At 40.0% G+C, this 19,867-nt stretch overlaps 1 protein-coding gene across 1 annotated transcript; it reads right to left on the minus strand.

Annotated features, from left to right (window-relative positions):
* Positions 1-1,028: 1,028 nt before the first annotated feature.
* Positions 1,029-19,394, minus strand: LOC140573712 (ethanolamine-phosphate cytidylyltransferase-like). The gene is made up of 13 exons (XM_072693223.1): positions 19,029-19,394; positions 12,638-12,726; positions 10,358-10,519; positions 9,010-9,076; positions 8,773-8,857; positions 8,644-8,685; positions 6,907-7,045; positions 6,209-6,291; positions 5,785-5,862; positions 5,608-5,673; positions 5,371-5,436; positions 5,045-5,133; positions 1,029-3,781 (listed from the first exon to the last, which is right to left on the minus strand). The coding sequence occupies exons 1-13, from the start codon at positions 19,148-19,150 to the stop codon at positions 3,667-3,669; spliced, it is 1,203 nt and encodes a 400-aa protein (XP_072549324.1). The 5' UTR covers positions 19,151-19,394; the 3' UTR covers positions 1,029-3,666.
* Between the last annotated feature and the right edge of the window lie 473 nt (positions 19,395-19,867).

Raw genomic sequence — 19,867 nt, forward strand, 5'->3', positions numbered from 1 at the left:
ATTATATTATATATAATTATTATTAAAAATTATACATATTATATTATATTATACATATACAGTACTGTGAAAGGTTTAGACACCTGTTCACAATTAAATTATTAGCTCCTTATCTGGGCAGAAAGTGTTTATTTGCTGAGTAAAACACTGAAATGAGAATAAATACAAATTAATACAAAAATGTGTGGCTTTACATCAGTGCATTCCTTAAAACGTCTCCAAAGATTTCCTCATTAAAAGTCTAGTCTTGCCTATAGTTATCATCCTGGTAAACTGATGCTTAATTATGTTAAATCAGGTGAGGTAAATCACCTGCACAGTGAACACAGATTAGTCATAGCATTAATAGCCTGCATAGCCTGTCTAACACTGTGAAGGTCCTCCTCATGCTGCAAAAACAACTCTGATCTGCCAAGACATGGACCAACCAACAACTGTTTCAGAGGTTAGTGCTAGAGGAGCTCCTTTATGGAATTAAACCAGATGGGCATCACTTACACCAGTGAGCCTTGCACACCATTTCACATGACCATGTCACCAGCTCACCAGTTGTCCTTCAACCAGTTCTGGTAGGTACTAACCACTGCATCAAATAACTATAGCCATCATGCACTTGCCTATTTTTCCACATTAACTTAACGCATTAACACAGCAACTTGTGTTAGAAGCTAATATTCCTAATATGCATATCCCAGCAAGGGGCCACTGTAATAAGATAATCAAAGTTAATAATTTAACCTGTCAATTGTTTTAATTAGAGGGCTGATCATATAATTTGTGTTAATATTAATAATACATTAACATTTGATAGTAGATATTAAAATAGTATATTATCTATACTTGTCTATAGTATATATAATATCTATAGTGAGGTGTGTTTAATAATGAATGGCAGTTTTCTGTTATGAGTTCAGAGAACACTTTTCCTATGACAAGTGAAGAATATGCACACATTCAAATATTTACACAACCGTAACTTCTGCAGGAAGATAAAGAAGGGCTAAATCACAAAAGACAAACACAGCTGGTGATGTTATTGACAATCATATATTGTAATTTGTCTTTACAATGCTTTATGTACAGGGACATGAAATTTATTGGGACAGTTTCATTAACGTGCCCGTGTTTAGGGAGAAGCTCCTTTCATCTCCTCTCTGTGTAAGAACAAGAGCGAGTAACAGGGCTAACAGGATAAGCTCCCCTCATCCACACACTGATATTCAACAGGGTATAAAATGCAACAACAGATCTTAGATTAGCAGTACTGCTCTGAGGAGTCCGACACACATATTGTGATCAGAATCTTTGTGAATATTGGACAGTGAGTCACTGTGTGGTCCACACTACTGAGGAAATGGAAAGATTCTGACATTTCTGTTTCTGGCAAGAAAAAGCAAGTTGATAAAGTCTTAACATATGGTCTTTCCTGAAACAGACAAAATACTGTTTTAGTTCAATTGAAACCTGACGTGTAAGCCTAGAAATAGTGTACACATCCGGTTAAAATATCATGTATATACCAAATTAAAATGTTAGCAGGCAAAATCCCACCACTGATAGGTTGCTAATGCCACACTGTGACGTTTAATTGAGAAATTTTGGTCGCTGTTCATCACAAAGTGTACTAAAGCGAGAGAGAGTATCCATTTACTACCACAAACAAACATGGCAGCCTATAGTAGAGAGAATGTCATTTTTCTATAGTAAATCAATTATTTTGCTTGGTTCATTTATTTACTTATCTATTGGACGCATACACCATTTCGAGGCCTACTTGTCTCAACAGTCAGGGTCCCTTGTAAGCCTTTGCCAGATGTGGGTAACTTGTTCTACATGCACAAGCTCAGAATCTTTTATTAAGATAACTTGTGATCCTTTTATCCCACACGACAGAAAATTATTGTACTACACCTACTAATCACTGTAGGGTAATGTATGTTTGTCAGCTATATTAGCTATTAACAAGAAAAACAAATCTGTAAAACAAATTGGTAGTTTGTTTTAAGAGACACAGAGTTTTAAGAGACACAGTGACCTCCAGTGACCAAACCTGGCATTGCACTCTTCATTAAATGAGGCTGATCAGCAGTGAAGTGTTTTGGAAAGGTTTCAAGTCACCCGAATCACTCATTTACAACACCTACACCAGAGACACATTCATAAAGATTCTGCCAGTACCAACCACAGTAGTACAGAGCTTCTCCCAAATCAAGTTTCCCCTAGATAGCAAATGAGTCTCTGACCAGGTCTGGCTCACACTTACACTTTTGTCCGGCCCACATACCGTCATAAAATCACATCATATAATCTTAGTGCCAGAACACAAACACAGTTGGCTACAGTTGGGCCCATTCTGGCCCCAAATAGGCATGCTGTTCAAACATTCCACACAGTAAGTTCAAATGTCATGACAAACCTTAATCGTGGTCTCCGTTTTGGTCTACAATACACACACAAGTGCCTGAAGTGGGCTCTCTTTTTCTCATAAACATCTGCTATCTGAATCATCATTATAGAGTATGTCCTGAAAAAGCATCTACTGTTTTTGTCTTGTAATAAAGATCACTATAGGCAAAGGGGAGTTCTTTCTGTCCAGTCTATTTAAAACCATGCAGGCCATTTGTACCTGGGGTAAGGCGAAGGAAACTTGTGGTAAGAAGACAGGTAAGAAGGAAGGTAAGAAAGACAGGAAAAGGCAAAGCTAAACTAGAGCCTGAGACATGTTCCTTGACCCGCTGGGGTTACGTCTATTGTGCCATTAGAAGAGATGAGACTTTTTGTCAAATGTTATGGACACAACTAACTCTAAAATGCACTCTCCTTATTTGAATAACAATCGAAACTTTGTTACAGTGGTTCATACACAGGAAAAGAACTTCTATCAGCATAGCTTATTTCAATTTGAGATATAGATATAGAGATCAGTCATGTTACATGTTACATACAATACATATTTACACAATACACAAAATTGCGGTAAGTGTGACAACAGATTTGGAGTGTAAGTTGTATCTGTAGCCCATCAGTAAGGAAGAATGACTACCCGGGAATCCTGAGTGCCGATGAGGGCGACAAAGGTCTTGAGGTGGACGAACCCTGCACACAGTCCTCCGCCTCCCCTTCTCTCTCTCTTTCTCTCGACTTGTTCCGATGAGGAGATGTACAAACCTGACTAGATGACAATGTAACTATGTTACATTAACTATGTAAAGTCTAATTAATTAGGGAAAACCCAGCTTGATCAGACTCCAGTCAAGTTTATGGCATGGTGAAGTGATCAATGTGCAGTGCTTGCTAGCACTTGACGCTAACAACCAACTGTTCTACATTACTGCCCTTTTGCTACTGAATGAGAAAGATGGAGAGTCGCTTGTAAGGACCCTCTCAACAGATGCCAAGTACAGGCCAGGTTTTTTTTTCTTACGGGAACAGTGTCCCGTCAAAGTCCCAGCCAAACCAACGACGCAGGCTAGGCTACACAGGATTCGGCAGGGCTAAAGGTTAGTTCATCACAGCTGCTGGTGGTTCACACATACGGTATCGTATCTACTCCAGCATAACGGAGAGTGTATAAGGACACGTTGGAGAAAGGTGAACTGCGAAGAGGACTTGCATGTTTTGAGGTTTTTTTCGACAGTCTTCGATCAGTGTTAGCGAGCGAGCTTCCTACAGTACTGCCTGTGCCCTCTCTTTTGCCTTCTCTTCCTCTCGTCGCTTCATGGCCTGGATCACTGCCATCTCCTTGGCCTCCTTCTTCTGGTTCCTGGCCTCGAACAGAAGCCTGACAGACACAATAAAGAGCAAAAAATAAGTAACGTAACACAACCTCCCAAAAGCAGTGGATATGATCAAAGCCACTTACACAGTGGCCCTCATTACATTTCGCAGTGCTAGATAATGTGGGTGTCTGTAAACCTATAAATATAATTGCCATTTAGTGTACTCCTCCAAGCTCACTGAGCTGCCCAGTAACAAGTTCAATAAGATACAGAGAGTACTAGCTAGCACTGAACTGGCAATGATGAAAATGGGGAGAAAATTGGCATGAAAAAAAAATACCCTGGGCTTTTTTTGGAAATAGCCTATTACATACTGCTCTTCCACACATTGTGCCCAAAGGTAGTAAGCAGTATGAGGTGTGTAAGGATGACGAAGTGCTCTGGCTAAATATTCCATTCTGTTTCTAGAGCTACTTTTGTGACATACTGCATCCCATAATGCAGCAGGAAAAAAGGCTAGTGGTGGTTGTTGAACAGTAAGTTAAGGACCAAGCAAATGAGGTGGGTCTTGATCAGGTCAATGAGTCTACATAACTAGTGCCCGTCCTGCATTCTGATATGAGGAGAAGCATGTAATATACAAGATTTTGTCGCTATCACCCACCATTTTTCATTAAAGTCAAAGTAAATTTATTTTGGAGCATTTCTATTGGTCTATTTATCATGAAATCGATATAAAAAGCTTGTACATGACGATACAGCTGGAATATATATCCAGTATCCAGTATATCATACAAAGCATGCTATTTCAAACGCATCTATAGTTTGAAGCAAGTGTGTAATTCAGAAATCCATCCTGCTGACGGCATTTGCATGATGCTAACTGGTGTATAACTGGTGCTAACTGGGGTATGCGCTTCCACTTTCTTCTAGTCTTTTTAAAATCGTACACAACTAAAGACACCAAACATGCCTGTCGAACTACCATACAAGATTATGTGAGTAGATTTTTTTTGACAAACTATTACTATTATTATTAACACAACAGTAAATGGCAATTTTGCTCCCATAGTGTTGTGACGGCCACATGTAATTTGATTGAAGACACACTGCAGTCATGGCATGCAGTATCGTTCAAGTTACAGAACTTCAGAAAGATCTGAAACGAGCAAGTCAATTTTTACCCACTCCTCGTATTCTCAGACTTAGGAATGGACAATAAGGAGCATTCCATAGAGTCAGCGCTAAGCACATGCTGGGAGTAATCAATGTGCACTGTTAGTTTTGGCGCACAGCCTTGTCCACTTCAGCACACATCTCCTCACCTGTTTTTGATTATCCTCTGCACAATGTTGTCAGTGGTGAGGCTATTTCCGCTGTCCACAATCCGCAGTATGCCTTTCCTCCTAGGTACCTGTCAAATCACACACACACACAAGCAAACACATCAAACACCCACAGATATAAAGGTTACTCAGTTACACAACGATAATCTGCTCATCTGAAAATTTCAACTTAAAATTACGCAACAGTACTCTGCGCTATGAAAAACGTAATCAAACATTTGAACATAATTCATGTATGACACTGCTTTGTATTTCTGGTGGGTTATGATTTTCCTTTCTGCCTGAAGCATAAGAACAGTACTTACAGCATAAGGGTCTGAGCCATCTCTGTCTGGAAACACCTCAGTCTTCCCATGACAAACAAGATCCACCTGCACAGTGGAAAGATTGAAGATGATGCTCAAACCTGAATCGTCTGATATAGCACTGTGCATGATAACTCTGACACAATAATATTAATTTATCCATTTTAACACCTATGTTTAGACATTTCTGTCCTGAAAACTGTTCTGAACTGCTCTAAATAATAAACTACCTCATACCTTGAAGTGATCCAGCAAATCCTTTGATACCGTGTATGGTGCCCCAATCACCACCTCAGAAACATACTTGTAAAGACAAAATAAAAAGGTTAAGGTTTGTCATGTTTTGTTTTGTTCACTTCAAATGTCTAAAAAACTAGCATTGCTTCTGAAATCATACAGCCAGAAAAAACTCACTCGACAGGCCAGAACGCTCAGTGTTCTCTCATGCACATTCATGATGGGATAATTCTTCCCTTTGTACCGATTCACCTCCTAAAACAATACAAAAGACGCGGTTTCATATTTCATACCTTGTTAGAATATCATGTCTGTTCATAGTTGTATGATGTGCTGAATACTGTGTAACATGTAAAGCTACACTAAAACAAACAAAAATAAACAGATCCACATTCCTCCAATCTACAGAGTATAGCATTCTTTAGTAAAGGCAGTTTAGAACCAGTACAGGTTCACTATAAAGCCATGACTACTCAAAAATCACTGTTACTGATATACATTACATAATGCTTTATAGAACCCTATATAGAACCCTGTACTTCAGGCTTTACTAATACAATATAATAAAATATTTTTAATGATGTTGTGGAATAGATCTTGCCTGATCAAAATGTAGCCCCACGATTACATATGGCTTATCTGAAAGTTTGTACACCGCCTCCAAGAAATCCACATGGCCAATATCTGGGGAAGGTCAGGTCAAGGCAGTGTTTCTAAAGAACTTTACTGTACTGTACCAACTTGGTGGTGTACAATTAGAGACTAGAAATTTTAATTTTGATACAAATACCAAGTGAACACAATGCTTGATACCAAATGAAACTACTGAAAACACAACTAAAAGAATTAAAAACACTCATGCTTGCCTGAACACAGAAAACTATTTAAAATTATAAAATTAAAGTTCTGACTACAGAGACACTCTTGGATGATTTTTTGGGTGGTGAAAAACTCCCAACCTAGCAGGGACGCTGGTTTGTGTAAAGACCCCCTGCCACACAACATTGCAGTTTAAGATACACTTATATCAGAGTGTGACAACCACGCTACCATGCTATGTCAGTGTGACCTTTGTGAATTGTCCACCACATAAGTAATATCTGGTCGACAGTGGTCCATTTACTAGAATCTGTAAATTATACTCCTATAAAATGAAACTATACAGCTGCCGGACGTCAGTGACAAGTGAGCATGAGTACAAAGCAGGTTAATCAATAAGTATTAACTAGGTGTTTGTAAAAGTGGATGCTGAGCTTAAAATGCACAGATATGTTTGGTGATTTAACTCTGGAAGGATACGGAAGAGGTCAAAGGCTCCAGCCACATATATGATGGTGTCCCCAGGCTGCGGCTCCTTCCCAGAGGCGAACTGGATGATTTTTTGAGATGTCTGCAAAAATTGAGACACCCCTGTCCATGGACTATGGCCCTTTGGTCCCTGTAAGGCCAACAGTACAAACACAAAGAGAGGAGTTTTAATGCTTTGTGTGGTATCTGACCCTTTACAATTTTTAAATCTAAATCAGTTGCAATGAACGTACATGTAAACTTGAACCCCATTTCAAAGAACAGGGAACATCCGTGAACACAAATTAAACCGTGGCAGGAGACATGAACAGGAATTTAATCCTTATGTCAAACAAGAATAACTTGTTTTGAGTCATTTGGTCCTTTGCTAGCATTTCTCCACATCAGTCTGTTTCAATGGTTCCTAGCTCTGGTCCTGGAGCACACCTGCTCCACTACCTTTCAGCTCTTTCCTGCTCAAAAATATGCAGTGAAATGCAGGGCCAGGTCCAGAGGTGGGAAACAAATAAATTAATGATTTTGTTTTAAAGCCTGCAATGCAATTTCTACACTGAAGAACATACAACATAAAGACTCTAAAGCACCACCTAATGGTCAGAAGATTCTTGTTCTTGTTTGGAGCAAATCCTTTGGGAAAACATTCCCAACAGCCTTTCTCTTCTTTTAGAGTTTAACTAATAAACTATTAAATAAGTCTTATGCAACAAAAGTCATTCAGCACTGCCCTCTCTCAGTTTCACAGCGTTGCTCAGTTTTAAACCCAGCAACAGCAGTGGTCTTCATGGCATCCTTGCTGTGACCAACACGCCGATTATAGACTAAGACCACAATAAAGCCCTTTATCTCTGCCAACTTGGCACCTGCATGTGAGAAGGAAGCTTGCAGATAAAGGGATGAGGAGGAAACTGAGAATAAGTGGGTAGAGAATTTATAGCAGGCTACAACAGGGCAAAAAAGGTCTGTGATGACTAAGCACATTTCCAGCTTTCTGTTTACATCTTCCTGTGCTTCTTGAATATCTCCTGGGCCCACATGCATACACGTTCTGTGGCATTAGTCACTATTCCATTACTCAAGTCCTAAGAGACATGTCTATCCAAAGATTTTCTGTAATGTTTAGGTTGCTTAGGGCCAATGCAAAACTTTCTGCATGCACCTTTTAAGCCTGTTCATTTTGGAGTGTAAGGTGTGTTTTGGATCATTATCTTAGCTTTTCTATAGACGGTGTGATGTTTGGCTCATTGCAGCCAAAAGTTTTTACTTCATCTGTCCTCAGAATTTCTTTCCAAAATGCATCAAGCTACATTCCATTACCAATCTGAAATGACTCAATCTGATTTATTGCCTTAATGTTACACAAATCAGATTTTTCCATCTCATCTTTTCAGACTGAGTCACTGTCATATGTGGTTCTAGATTGATAGGTATTTGTGGGCGCGTGACATGAATATGAACCGTTAGATTAGATTTCATGCGTCTTTTTGACTGTAGGCTTGCGCTTGGCGTTGTTGGTGACAGAGGCCAAAGTCCTAATAGGTAAGTCTGTTCACTAGGAAGCTATCTAAAAGTCTAAAAAGTGTTCCAAGAAAATGTTGCTATGTTGTTGCTAATATGCTGATGATATGCAAAAATGCATATGATGATGTGATTTATTTTTAAAATATTGTCATACTGGCCACCTGAGAGAGATTATTAGTACCAGGTAGTTTACTATTCTGTAACACTTACCCTTCCAAAGTTGTCTGTGTGTTGCTGATATTCTGAACTGCCCTGAGAGGCGAAAAAGATGGAGTTATTATTACACCGAGAAGCAGAGAAGACAGCGTGTGATAGTTCAGAGAAGAATCAGAGACTCACTATGTTGCTATGGTGAGCTTTGGTCATCAAGAGCATTCGGCCGACCAGGTCTGTGGTGGACACGCCCTGAGTTCGTTTACACTCCCTGGAAACATATTCAAGTCAAGTGTGCTAATTTACAATTAGTTTATGAAGGAGATCCAACTACAGGGAAGTACTACAATGATGCTCTCATATGCTCATATGATTCAGGAATGCTGTACAACCACTGTTGTGCTTCGTCAATCAAGATCTTACCTGTATCTGCCTGACTTTTTGACCTCTTCATATGTGTCTTTCCCGTCCACTGTCAGGGTAATGTCATCTGAAAGGGCGAAGTAAAAAGCGATCATGCGGCATTTAAAACCTCAAGTACACCATGGCTGGTAACAAAAAGGACAAAATTCAAGCCTCAAGATAGTTGCTACCTCTGCTTTTATTTATGCAACATACTTACAGTATGCATATGCATGAGTACAAACAGTATGGCAGCTATCATCCTAAATAACAATGTCATACAGTGTCACTAAAAACAACCAAACTTGTGATTACTTGAGGATTTAGACATGTAGTGTCCCCAACTGCTGATGTTTGCATTTACATTTATGGCTAATTTGGCTTTTTGTCCAGAGCATTTACATTTGAATCAAGTCACACAGGTAGTCGAATATAGTCTTAGGACTCTTCACCAGAGACTCTTAGTGGTGTGATGTGCTGTGTTTGCTCAGCTGGGGAATCAATCACTAGTCTGCCTCAAGGGAGTTGGTGTTCTTGCTCAACTTGTTAGCAACATTAAGGCAACAAGGACGTAGAACAGGGCACCACCACACCAGAGCATGCTAATTCTTAAATCCTGAAGATATTTTGCAGTCAAACAGGGGTTTGATTTATCTTTCTAGCAATTCTATGAGCAGTTGTCTCTGACCATTTTCTTGGTCTTGACCTCTAAACAAAACTCAATAAACCTCTACCATTCCTATTAACTGCCATTTCATCATCCTTTTGACTTCTCCTGCTCAGTGATAATTAATCATTTAATTTTTCTGAGTGCTAGGCAGTGCATTAGCCTTGTAGCTCCAGTGTGTAATGGCAAGAACCTGGTGATACCATATGTACCACAATACAGGGGTTACAGTTCAATATATTGCAATGTATTGTGAAACTGTAAGCAAGATTCTATTTTTTGCGATTTTTAAAATCACATTTTAGAAAATCTGTCATGGTGCAAAAAACGATGTGTGTAAAAATATAAGTTTACTTTTTATGCAGTTAGAACAGAGGGATTTGAAAGGGGTTAAGGTTTAAACACAACACAAAATGAATCATTGTAAAAAAAAATCTAAATCAATCAGCACAGAATTGCAAAACATTCAATAATAATTCTTAAAAATATGTATCAATACTTTCTTACAGCTTCAGTGAAAAAAACAATCTCAGATACCAAATATAACTTGACTGACTGATACCTATATCTGCAAGGATATGTGAAAAATAAAAAGAATCACCAGTATGTCTCCATACAAAAATCTCCTATACAAAACATCAAGCTGGAACATCCATGCTCTCATAACTGCTTTAACAAGCCTACGATTAAAGTAAACTGTACCTCCATGTACGCAGAAGTCACAGGTGTACTTGTCCAGAGTCTCCAGAGTGGTGACATAAGGGGCGCCTTCCACTATCTCATCCACCCATTTGATGGCCCGCACCATCTTGTACCGCTCAGCCTGTGTGAAGACTGGGGGGCCTTTGTGCTTTGAGATCTCTTCTACAGTTAAAAGAGGACAAGGCATCAGCATGAGACAGGACATGATCATGATCATGATCTAAACTACTTATAAATAAGTTGTTTGTTCATGAAACTTATGACAGTGACTTTGAGTCCACTGTGTGGATTCTGTGGCTTTGCATTATAACGTAACAACTAATGGCCGATTACTAACAAGAAGTAAAAGCTTTCGCTCAGTTAGCATCAATTATTGATGCATGACTTTGGGGTTTTCTGGAACCAAATTGATGAAGTCAGTGAGGTCAACAGAGATCGGTTTTAACCCAGTCAATGAAAGCCATTAACAGATCAATGTAGTGGATATATAACCATCCTAAGCATAGTTTACCCAAATCTTTTAGTTGCTACAGACCACAGTAAAATAATGTAAAATAGCAGATTATAGGAAATAATCAAAAATAGCATGCCTACACAACAAGCAGGATTTGTGACAAATGGTAACTCAAACCTTTGAAAGAAGCATATAGAGAAAATCATCACAGTATTCATGTGAATTCCTACCCAAAATGAACTCTATTGACCAGTTAACCACATTTAAGATAATGTTTTCTTTCCAGAGCAGCTGAATGTTTTCCTGTTGCTCTTTTACTTGTGATTTTTGATTTAAGAATGCAGAGTTTGTGCAGTGGCTGATAAGCAATAGTGGAGGGGCATGAAGCCTGGTATGCTAAAAGAAATGCAGTCAACCAGGTTGAAGAATCATCAAAACCAATAACTGACTCTTCTGGAGTCGACTCCATATCATTTAAATGCATGTAACACAGTTCCCATAAAACATTTGTCTTATGTAATATGTAATAATTTGTTTTATTAATACTAATTTGAAATTTTTTAGTATACTGCTTTACTGTTTTCAGTATAATGTTTTAAGGAGACCATTAAAGGCCGGCCGGTTTTCAGCTGTCATGCCTGCCCCTGTTCTGTCATGTCTGCCTCTGTTTTGTGTTGCCATGTGCTCCCAAGTACATGGCTCTGTTTGTGTCTTGTCGTTCCAAGCCCCGCCTGTCCATTAGTGTTCCCACCTGTGTCTCATTTGTAACCACTCCCCCTTGTTACTCCTAAGTGTTCCTTGTTATTCCTATAAGTACCCCTTTGTGTTTCTGTGTGCTGGTTTTACGGTTTGTTGACTTAGCCTGTTTGTTTGATTTTTGTATTGTTTGATTTAGTAATCTTCGTGTTTGGTTTCTGTTTGTTTTGTTATAGTTAGTTTCCTTGAGCTGTTTGTTTAATCTGTTGGTTCTGTTTGCTTCCATTGTCAGTCTCAGTACATGGTAGGTTGGTTTGCCTGTTGGTTTTTGTTTGATTCTCCTGTTAGTCTTTTTTTTAGGTTTTTCCCCAGTTTGTGTTCCCTTTTTTGCTTTGCTTTATTTTCCTTTATTAATAAATATCCTGGGTGTATGTCCGTCTCCAAGTTCCACCAACCTGTGACATCAGCCCAGAAAACTATTGTGGAACAAATCTATTGAACGTCATACATAGTCCACAGTCCGGAGTTTAATATACATATTAAAATCTGGCATATATTAAACAATTTAAAGTTAGTTTTTTAGTTGCCTATAATGTCAGGAAGAACCTAGAACTGAAAACTGTTCAAACTGTCAATTTTACCAATGATAAAGATACTATTCCACATGATTTCATAGCTGTTATTTTAAGGTTTAAGTGCTGCCTAATCTTGCTTTACGGTGACTATGCAACATATGTACATGTCTTTATTTTTTTGAACCACTCCAAAAGTATGTAGAAATCCATATCTTTCCCAATTCCTTCTGGTAAACTGTCACTTTAATTAGGTTGTTTATGGTTGAATCATTCAAACAGTCAGGAAGGACATAGGCTAGTCACTGATAATGTGCCCATGGTTCCGCAAAGAGCACACAGCATTCACTCACAGCTGGCCTGGCAGGCTTGTCTGTGGTCTTTCCCTTTTAACACCCAGTGCCTGGCACAATGCTAAGCAGCACAGTGTGTGTGACTGTCACCATCTGAAAGCACTCCTACTGTAATGTAATCCCCACAGCCTTGCCTATTGTAGCCAGTTGGAGTGTTGATATGATGTGTGTATGAAAGTGTGTGTGTGTGTGTGTATATACTCACCGTCTGTATGCACTCCCACAATAAGGTAATCCCCCATAGCTTTGGCTTGTCGTAGTTGGTTGGAGTGTCCATAATGAACCATGTCATAGCTAAAGGAGGGTTAAATAAGGACAGTCACTGAATCATTATGGTAACACCATCACACACCAACATACACACAGCTGGCGCTACAAACACCTCCCGCAGCACTTTTAATATGGTCTTAGAGAAGCTTCTTATATAACTCTCATACTGTATACTGTATCTTGGATGCCTGGAAGCAATTAGAGGCCCCCTATTGGCAACATGACAACATGTGCATTCACCTAAAATCAAGTCGTTGCCTTATTAATACTTCCTCTAATTTCAAGGCAGGATGTCTTTATTTCGGAATGAACAGCACTCAAAAGAAAAGGCACTGAGTAATCGCATATCCAAAGATTCACCGAGGCAGAATATGGAGCCCTTATATCCAGATTAGCTAGGCGGGCTAATCAGATTAGCTAGGCCAGATTCAGGGATATTAACCCAGATGTAATTTACAACTTGCAGAGAACAGACAGAGAAACAGCTAGTTGTGAAGCATGTGTCTCAGCAGAGAGAAGTATGTACAAGAATAATGTATACATCTATAATATAATGTTTCATTATTTATTATCCAAAATACGCTTTTATTATTCCTTTGTTATGTCTAAAGGAGTTCCAATTTTATCATACACTGTTACACAGATCATTCATAATATAAGTGAATGGCCTCATAAGCCTACAATTAACCTTATGATAAAGTTATCATCAGCAGCATATAAACTGTTAGCATGTAAGCTTTAGCACACTGCTATTATTCAATCATGAATGAAAACATACAGTTTATTTACTGCACTGTAAACATTAACATAAAGGACAGAATACATTAGCCATACATCAACATGTGAATTGTCAGCTCTACGTAAACACTAACCCAATATTCTCTGCAGGTAACAAAATTACACATATAATTTCTTATATCTTATTTTAATTCCCATTTATTATAAATCTTTGTTGAGATAATAGATTGGGCACATAAACAGACTTATATGCACTTGGAAAATCCAGAGTGCCTAAACATTTCCATTAGACTGTATATATGTATATATTCTACAGTAAAATTGATAGAATACAGGTATTTTAGTGCGAGAGTGCAACAATGCATACCATTCTTCTTTATCTAGGTACAACAAATACATCCAATCTAGTCAAATCTAAACATCTGTCTGATAGCAGTTTTAGCTTTTAAGTAACTATTAATGATCTACACAAATCCAAAGTTGCTGTGCATCCCTACAATAAATACATTCTGACCCACTGCATTGCTGTTCACATTTTAGAACCTAACATTTTGTCAATATGTGAAACAAGGGCCTGAAATAAACCAGTGACGCCAAGGCATACTGCATGTCCCTATGCTATCACTTTGCACACTACCCTTCAAAGAGATTTCCACTGTGGCAAGGTCAAGAGTCAACTTGGGAATTGCTCTGTGTGCACAGTTTGGCTTTAAAGGAACAATTCCCACAAATATGCTAAATACCATATGCTAATAGAGATGGAAAATCAGTATCCATGGGTGTCAATATTGGTTCAATATCATCTTAAAATCCTGGATCAGATATCAGATGTAAAGTAATGAATTGATCCTGTCACAAACCTACCCTGAAACAGCACACACTCACACTATGTGATGCCATTAGCTGTAAGGAGGGTTTGAGTAGAGCATTTTAGATGATCCTAAAGAAAAGGTTTGTTGTTGTTGTTGTTGTTGTTTACTCCACCCAGATTTATTTGATCAGCCAAGACAAGTTTGTTAGCATAGGCTGATCAAATAAATCTGGGTGGAGTAAACAACAACAACAACAACAAACCTTTTCTTTAGGATCATCTAAAATGCTCTACTCACACTAATGTTGCTTACAAACATTGAGCTGTGAACCATGTCGTCTGGGTAAAAAATGCCCCAAAACTTGCTTGAAACAAATCCAGATCTTCATTTGTTTGACAAAACCAAATTGAAGTGGTTTACAACTTACTTAAGAAATAGCGGTTCAGCCATTTAGTAACCGTAGCCTAGCATCTCCCATTGGAAGCTAAAGAAGTACATGTCAAATATCAAACTTCTCCACTGACTGACTGCATCTGAAGTAAGTAAGAAAATCAGTATATGCCGTTACATAATATTGGTTGTGGAAAAGAAAATTGATGTGCATTATGCTAGATGCTAAACATCACTTAAAGCTGGCAGGACCTTTTAACATGACTGCATCAGCATAAAACTAATCGATCCTTGCAAGCTTTTATTTCTGTTTGGCCACGTTAGCATTTTTAGGGGAAGTACCCCTTTAAAACCTCTGATATCCTGGTTCAGCCTGCAAAATGTGGGCCAGTGCGCAGAGTCAGTTGGCCCATGTGATGTGAAGTGACACTGAAATTCAATCAGCGAGGAATGGAGCCGAGACTGGGCTGCAGATGGCACATGCAGCCCCATATGAACGGCTGTTCGGAGGTAAAGGGCTAAGAGGAGTGGATGGAGCTGACACCCAGTTACATAACATGCATATGTGAGCGTGTATGTATGTGTGTGTGCATATGTGTGTGTGTGTGTGTGGTTGTGAAGAGTTAGACCATATATTGGTTGGGTTCATCTGTTTTTTTAACAGGCCCCTGCATCATCAGAGGACCATGAAATATTAACTAGTGGAACTGGTTAGCAGACACCAACACAGCACCTGAGCTCCTCGCTCCACTAACCAGAGAGCAAAAGATCACATGCAGAAGGAGCAAATAAGGTTTTGCAATAATTAAGTAAGTGATATTGAATCAGTGTGTGGCTGCATACTTCTCATCCATTTTTCAAAATGAGAAATAGAGAAAGAGAGTCTTTGTGTAAATCAGATGCTGCTGATTTAAGACTCGCCGATCGACTGACCTGACGTCAGGAGACTTGGCATGTCTTACACACGAGCTGTGAGCCGTTTTCCGGACAGGGGTCAAGCCCACACTACAGTTTCCATGAACATAGTGGGCTTTCACTTGAGAATTGGCCATTGTCAGTGTAATTTCGCTCAAGACTAGGCCTTAATCTATGTCCAGAAAAAGCAGCAGGGTTCAGTGCCAGCCGTCAATAACAGATTAACGCATAAACTGACTCAACTGCTTTAAAACTTCCAGGAACTTCCACTGACTCTGAAATGCAAGTTAAGGATGACGCAGGGCCAAGCGTCACTAAATCAAACAAACTTTGATACTTGGCACAAAGGGCAGTACAACACATACGATGGCCTTCCAAGCAATACAACCATGACAGAGGCTTAAATATGCTCACAGATGACTCATCTGATGTCACACCAGATATGCTTATCAGAATCAGACCATGATCAATGCAAGGCAATGTTTTCATGTTAATGTTGTAAAGAAAATAAAATAGCAATACATATCAATAATGAAAGTTTGGAATAATGTCAATACTAATATTTCCCACAGAATATACACTGTCCGAATTTTGTGGACACCCTTCTAATGAATGCAGTCAGCTACTTTAAGTTGCACGTATTGCTGACACAGCTTGTCTAGAACCTGTAGAAACATACTGCCAATAGAGTAGGACTCCCTGGAGCAGATAAACACAAACCTATTGGCACCATGCTTAATGCCAGGTGTAGGATATAGGGGACCCCCCCCCCCCAGCATTGAACTGTGGAGCAGTGGAACAGTGTTCTCTGGAATGATAGTTGGTGCTCCATCTAATACCTTTGGGATGAGTTGGGGTGTTAATCCAACATCCTGACCTCAGTAATGTTCTTGTCGCTGAATGCAATGCTCTATATTCTAGCAGAAACCCTTCCCTGGAACAGTTAAAAACAGCTACTCCAACAAAAGCAGGATAAGCTCTTGTCTTAATACCTATTTAAGAGGAAGAAACAATAAATGAGCAGGTGCACCGATACTTTTGTACATACAAAGTATAATAATTTTAGAAAATGAAATGTTTTGTCTCTGAGCTAATCTGCACTTTAATGTTGTGTGTGATACACTGGTATATTACTGTTTATTGTATGTTGTTGATCTGTTATTGGTGTGTGCAGTCCTTTTTAAGCTCACCATGAGAATTGTATTATATGTCAATACTTTTAAAGTATTGTATTGAAGCTGGAAATTCCAACCAGACAACATTATTCTGTATAGGACCATGACAACTCAGTCAGTGCATAAATGGTTCTTTGCTTGGTTAACTGGTTCTGCTCTATAATGGGAATTCTCTTGTAGCTCTTGTTTTCCCATTGCAGGATATGTCTTTATTAAACCAGATATAGCACTGGAGTTTTTAAATGCTAAATATTTAGAACAGCATCATACTGGGCATGTGAAGATGACATTCTTAAATAAATAGTTTCTAGGCCCTCTGGCCTCAAATAGGTGAGCAAAAGGAAATGCAGGGATACGGTAAACAGACTTTGGACTTTGGGACATTTCTGCGCTTAAGTTACACTTTGACCCTTTTCGCTTCCAGAATACATGTGCCTACCTTAAGTAATGCACACGTCAGGTGGTGGAAGCTCATTGGCTCGCTACAATAAACAAATGGTACGCTACGAAAGGTCTGAACCTGACATCACCCTCAAGAAAAGCTGCACGCTGTGTAATTAAGGATGCTGGCCACAGTGGGGCGAAGGGGAGAGCTGGGCAGGTGTGGGCAGCAGAGGTTAGGGGGGTTACAGCAATGCTCCATGTTTACTCTGTCCCTCTTTGCGAGCTCATCCCACCGTTTAATATTCTGGCATCCGAAACATTCTGCAACATTCCATCAAAGCACAATAGGGGGACGGACACGAAATGGCTGGAATTCTCCAAGAGAAAGCCCCTGTAATCCTGCTCTACATGCACATGAATTCAGTGCTTTTTTTTTTTTTTTTTTTTTTGGCTTTTTGGCTTCTCCTACCAGAGCCGCGTGCACAAGGAGAGAGTGGTGTTTTGCGGGTCCGAAACAACACAGTGACATTAATTTCTACGCTGACCACTCTGACACAAACGGATTCCCCAAACAATAGCCAGCTTGTTTGTGTTTTCACTGAAGTTCATAAGCACGTTATAATAAGCCAAGCTGTAGCCCACACACACACCCACACACACAGTGAACTCAGAGGTGTCCCAGAGTGAGTGTTACATCTTGTTCCTAAAGTGAATCACAGCTTTTATCTAATGTAATTAATGTGCAAAGTCTGAGTCCTAGTAACAATCTGACAAGCTTCTTTTTCAGTACTGTTATCAATATTGACATCTCGAGTATTGTCCCAAATGTCTTCTGTAAAAGCTACTAAGCTTTACAACAATCCATTCTTAACTGAAGTTTCACTTTACTTCTGATACCAAACATATCATTCACCAAAGTGTTCCCTTAAGATTAGCATTTCAATGTTTATCATGCTCAAACTACTTAAACTCCACTCCAGTTTCTGTAATCAGCCCAATACTACTGGCATGTGTCATTTAGCGTATTTGTGGGAATTGGTTTAAAGACACACAGAACAAATCCCATGTCTTTACATGAGTCTTTACATTGGCACAGTAAAATCTCAAGGGTAGTGTGTAAGCGTTCAGTAGGTCTCTGTGCCACTGTAAAAAGCAGTGACACCACGGCCTACTGTGTGTGTGTGCATGATTATGTAACTGTGTAATAAGCATATACCAACATTTTATGTACCACTCAGCTTTGCACTCAGTGGATCTGAACATAAATGACAATGACATTCCTTCCTCGGCTGCCTCTGGAATCCATAAATGTGGCCTTGCCTTGCAGAGTGACTGTGTGGACCCTTCTTATTCTACTCTTCTAATAACTCAGAGCTGCTTTTTTCTACGCAAATCTCATCCACACCCAGCCGCGCACCCAGTGACCGACCGGCCTCCATTCCCATGGCCCCTGCCTGTGAGGCATGCTTTTCCTTCTGCCACAAGAGGAGAGTGGAAGCTCAGGCATGGTGTTATTTCAGTCCAGATTGGAGGCCCTCCCCTCAACTCTAGACCAAGCAAGCTAATGGAAGCTGTCAGTACAGGACAATGTGACCATGAAAAAGAGAAAGCTTGGGATAAAGGGAACAATTAATAACATTTGTGGTCAAATCAATCTGGTCAGTCTTCAGTAATAGATTATAGGGAAATGTATGAATTAATCACCTGTCAGCTCAATTCTGGCAGGTGTTCTGAAGCCAGGTAGAGTAGGTCTAGATGAGGTTGACCAAAATAAATACTGCTATTCTAGCCTTTATATATATAAATATATATATATATATATATATATATATATATATATATATATAGGTGTAGACGACACATAGCGGCTCAGTATACATATCCATCAAACGTATGCGAATAGACCACTCACCATCCATCACACCACACACGGACGATCCGCCTCCTCTTCTCTGGACTGCAGGCGACAGCGACCGGGTTCGCCTCTCCGTCCTCTACCGGCTTGCCCGCCTGGTGGTGTCCGTTCTTGATCATTCTGAACGAGGGTTGGGTTCAAAACGCTTCGGCCAAATCCAAGTTACACACGCCGAGCAAGCAAACAGAAGCCCCCGGAATAAGCTCTACTTGCAGAGGTATTAAGGCCAGCAGCACGAAGGCTACGTCCCCTTATGCAGACTAGCCGGGTTTTTTTGCATTGGAGCGCTGCTACGCCTCCTTTAGCGGGGAAGTGGCGTCATGAGGTAGCGAGAGTCGTACGATGCGCGCTTCCCAGGGTTTTTCCCCCACCCGTATTCCAACGAGCCCGCCCTTTCTTCGCGCGGATTGGGTCTTGCTCTCTCGCACCTCGCGCTAGGACTGGCTAGCGGTTCGCTTTTCCCCGCCCACCAGTATTCCTATCAGCCCGCCTACTGCGCTAAGGTTGGATAACGCTTGTGGAGACTGCGGCGCCTTCTGTGTCCGGGTTGGACAGTCCTGCCGCCTTTAAAACTCCGATTAGCCAGCATTTCTTCCTCACAAGCCGTCTTCGACAGGAGGTACATTTCCCCACCCGTATTCCGACTGTGTCCGTGCTGGCTATTGCCATCGCGCCCTCGTCAGTATCCACTACTAGCCAATCGTAGGTCGGGGGGCGGGGCTCGTCGGAAAACAGGTGGGAAATAAACTAGACTAACGCCTTCCAGTCAGCAGATAGCATTCTTACATAACTGCTGTTCCACCGTCATGTGACTCTCAGCGTGGCCAGATGTTCCA

This window comes from Salminus brasiliensis, chromosome 12, assembly GCF_030463535.1.
Source record: "Salminus brasiliensis chromosome 12, fSalBra1.hap2, whole genome shotgun sequence".
Lineage (NCBI taxonomy): Eukaryota > Metazoa > Chordata > Actinopteri > Characiformes > Bryconidae > Salminus > Salminus brasiliensis.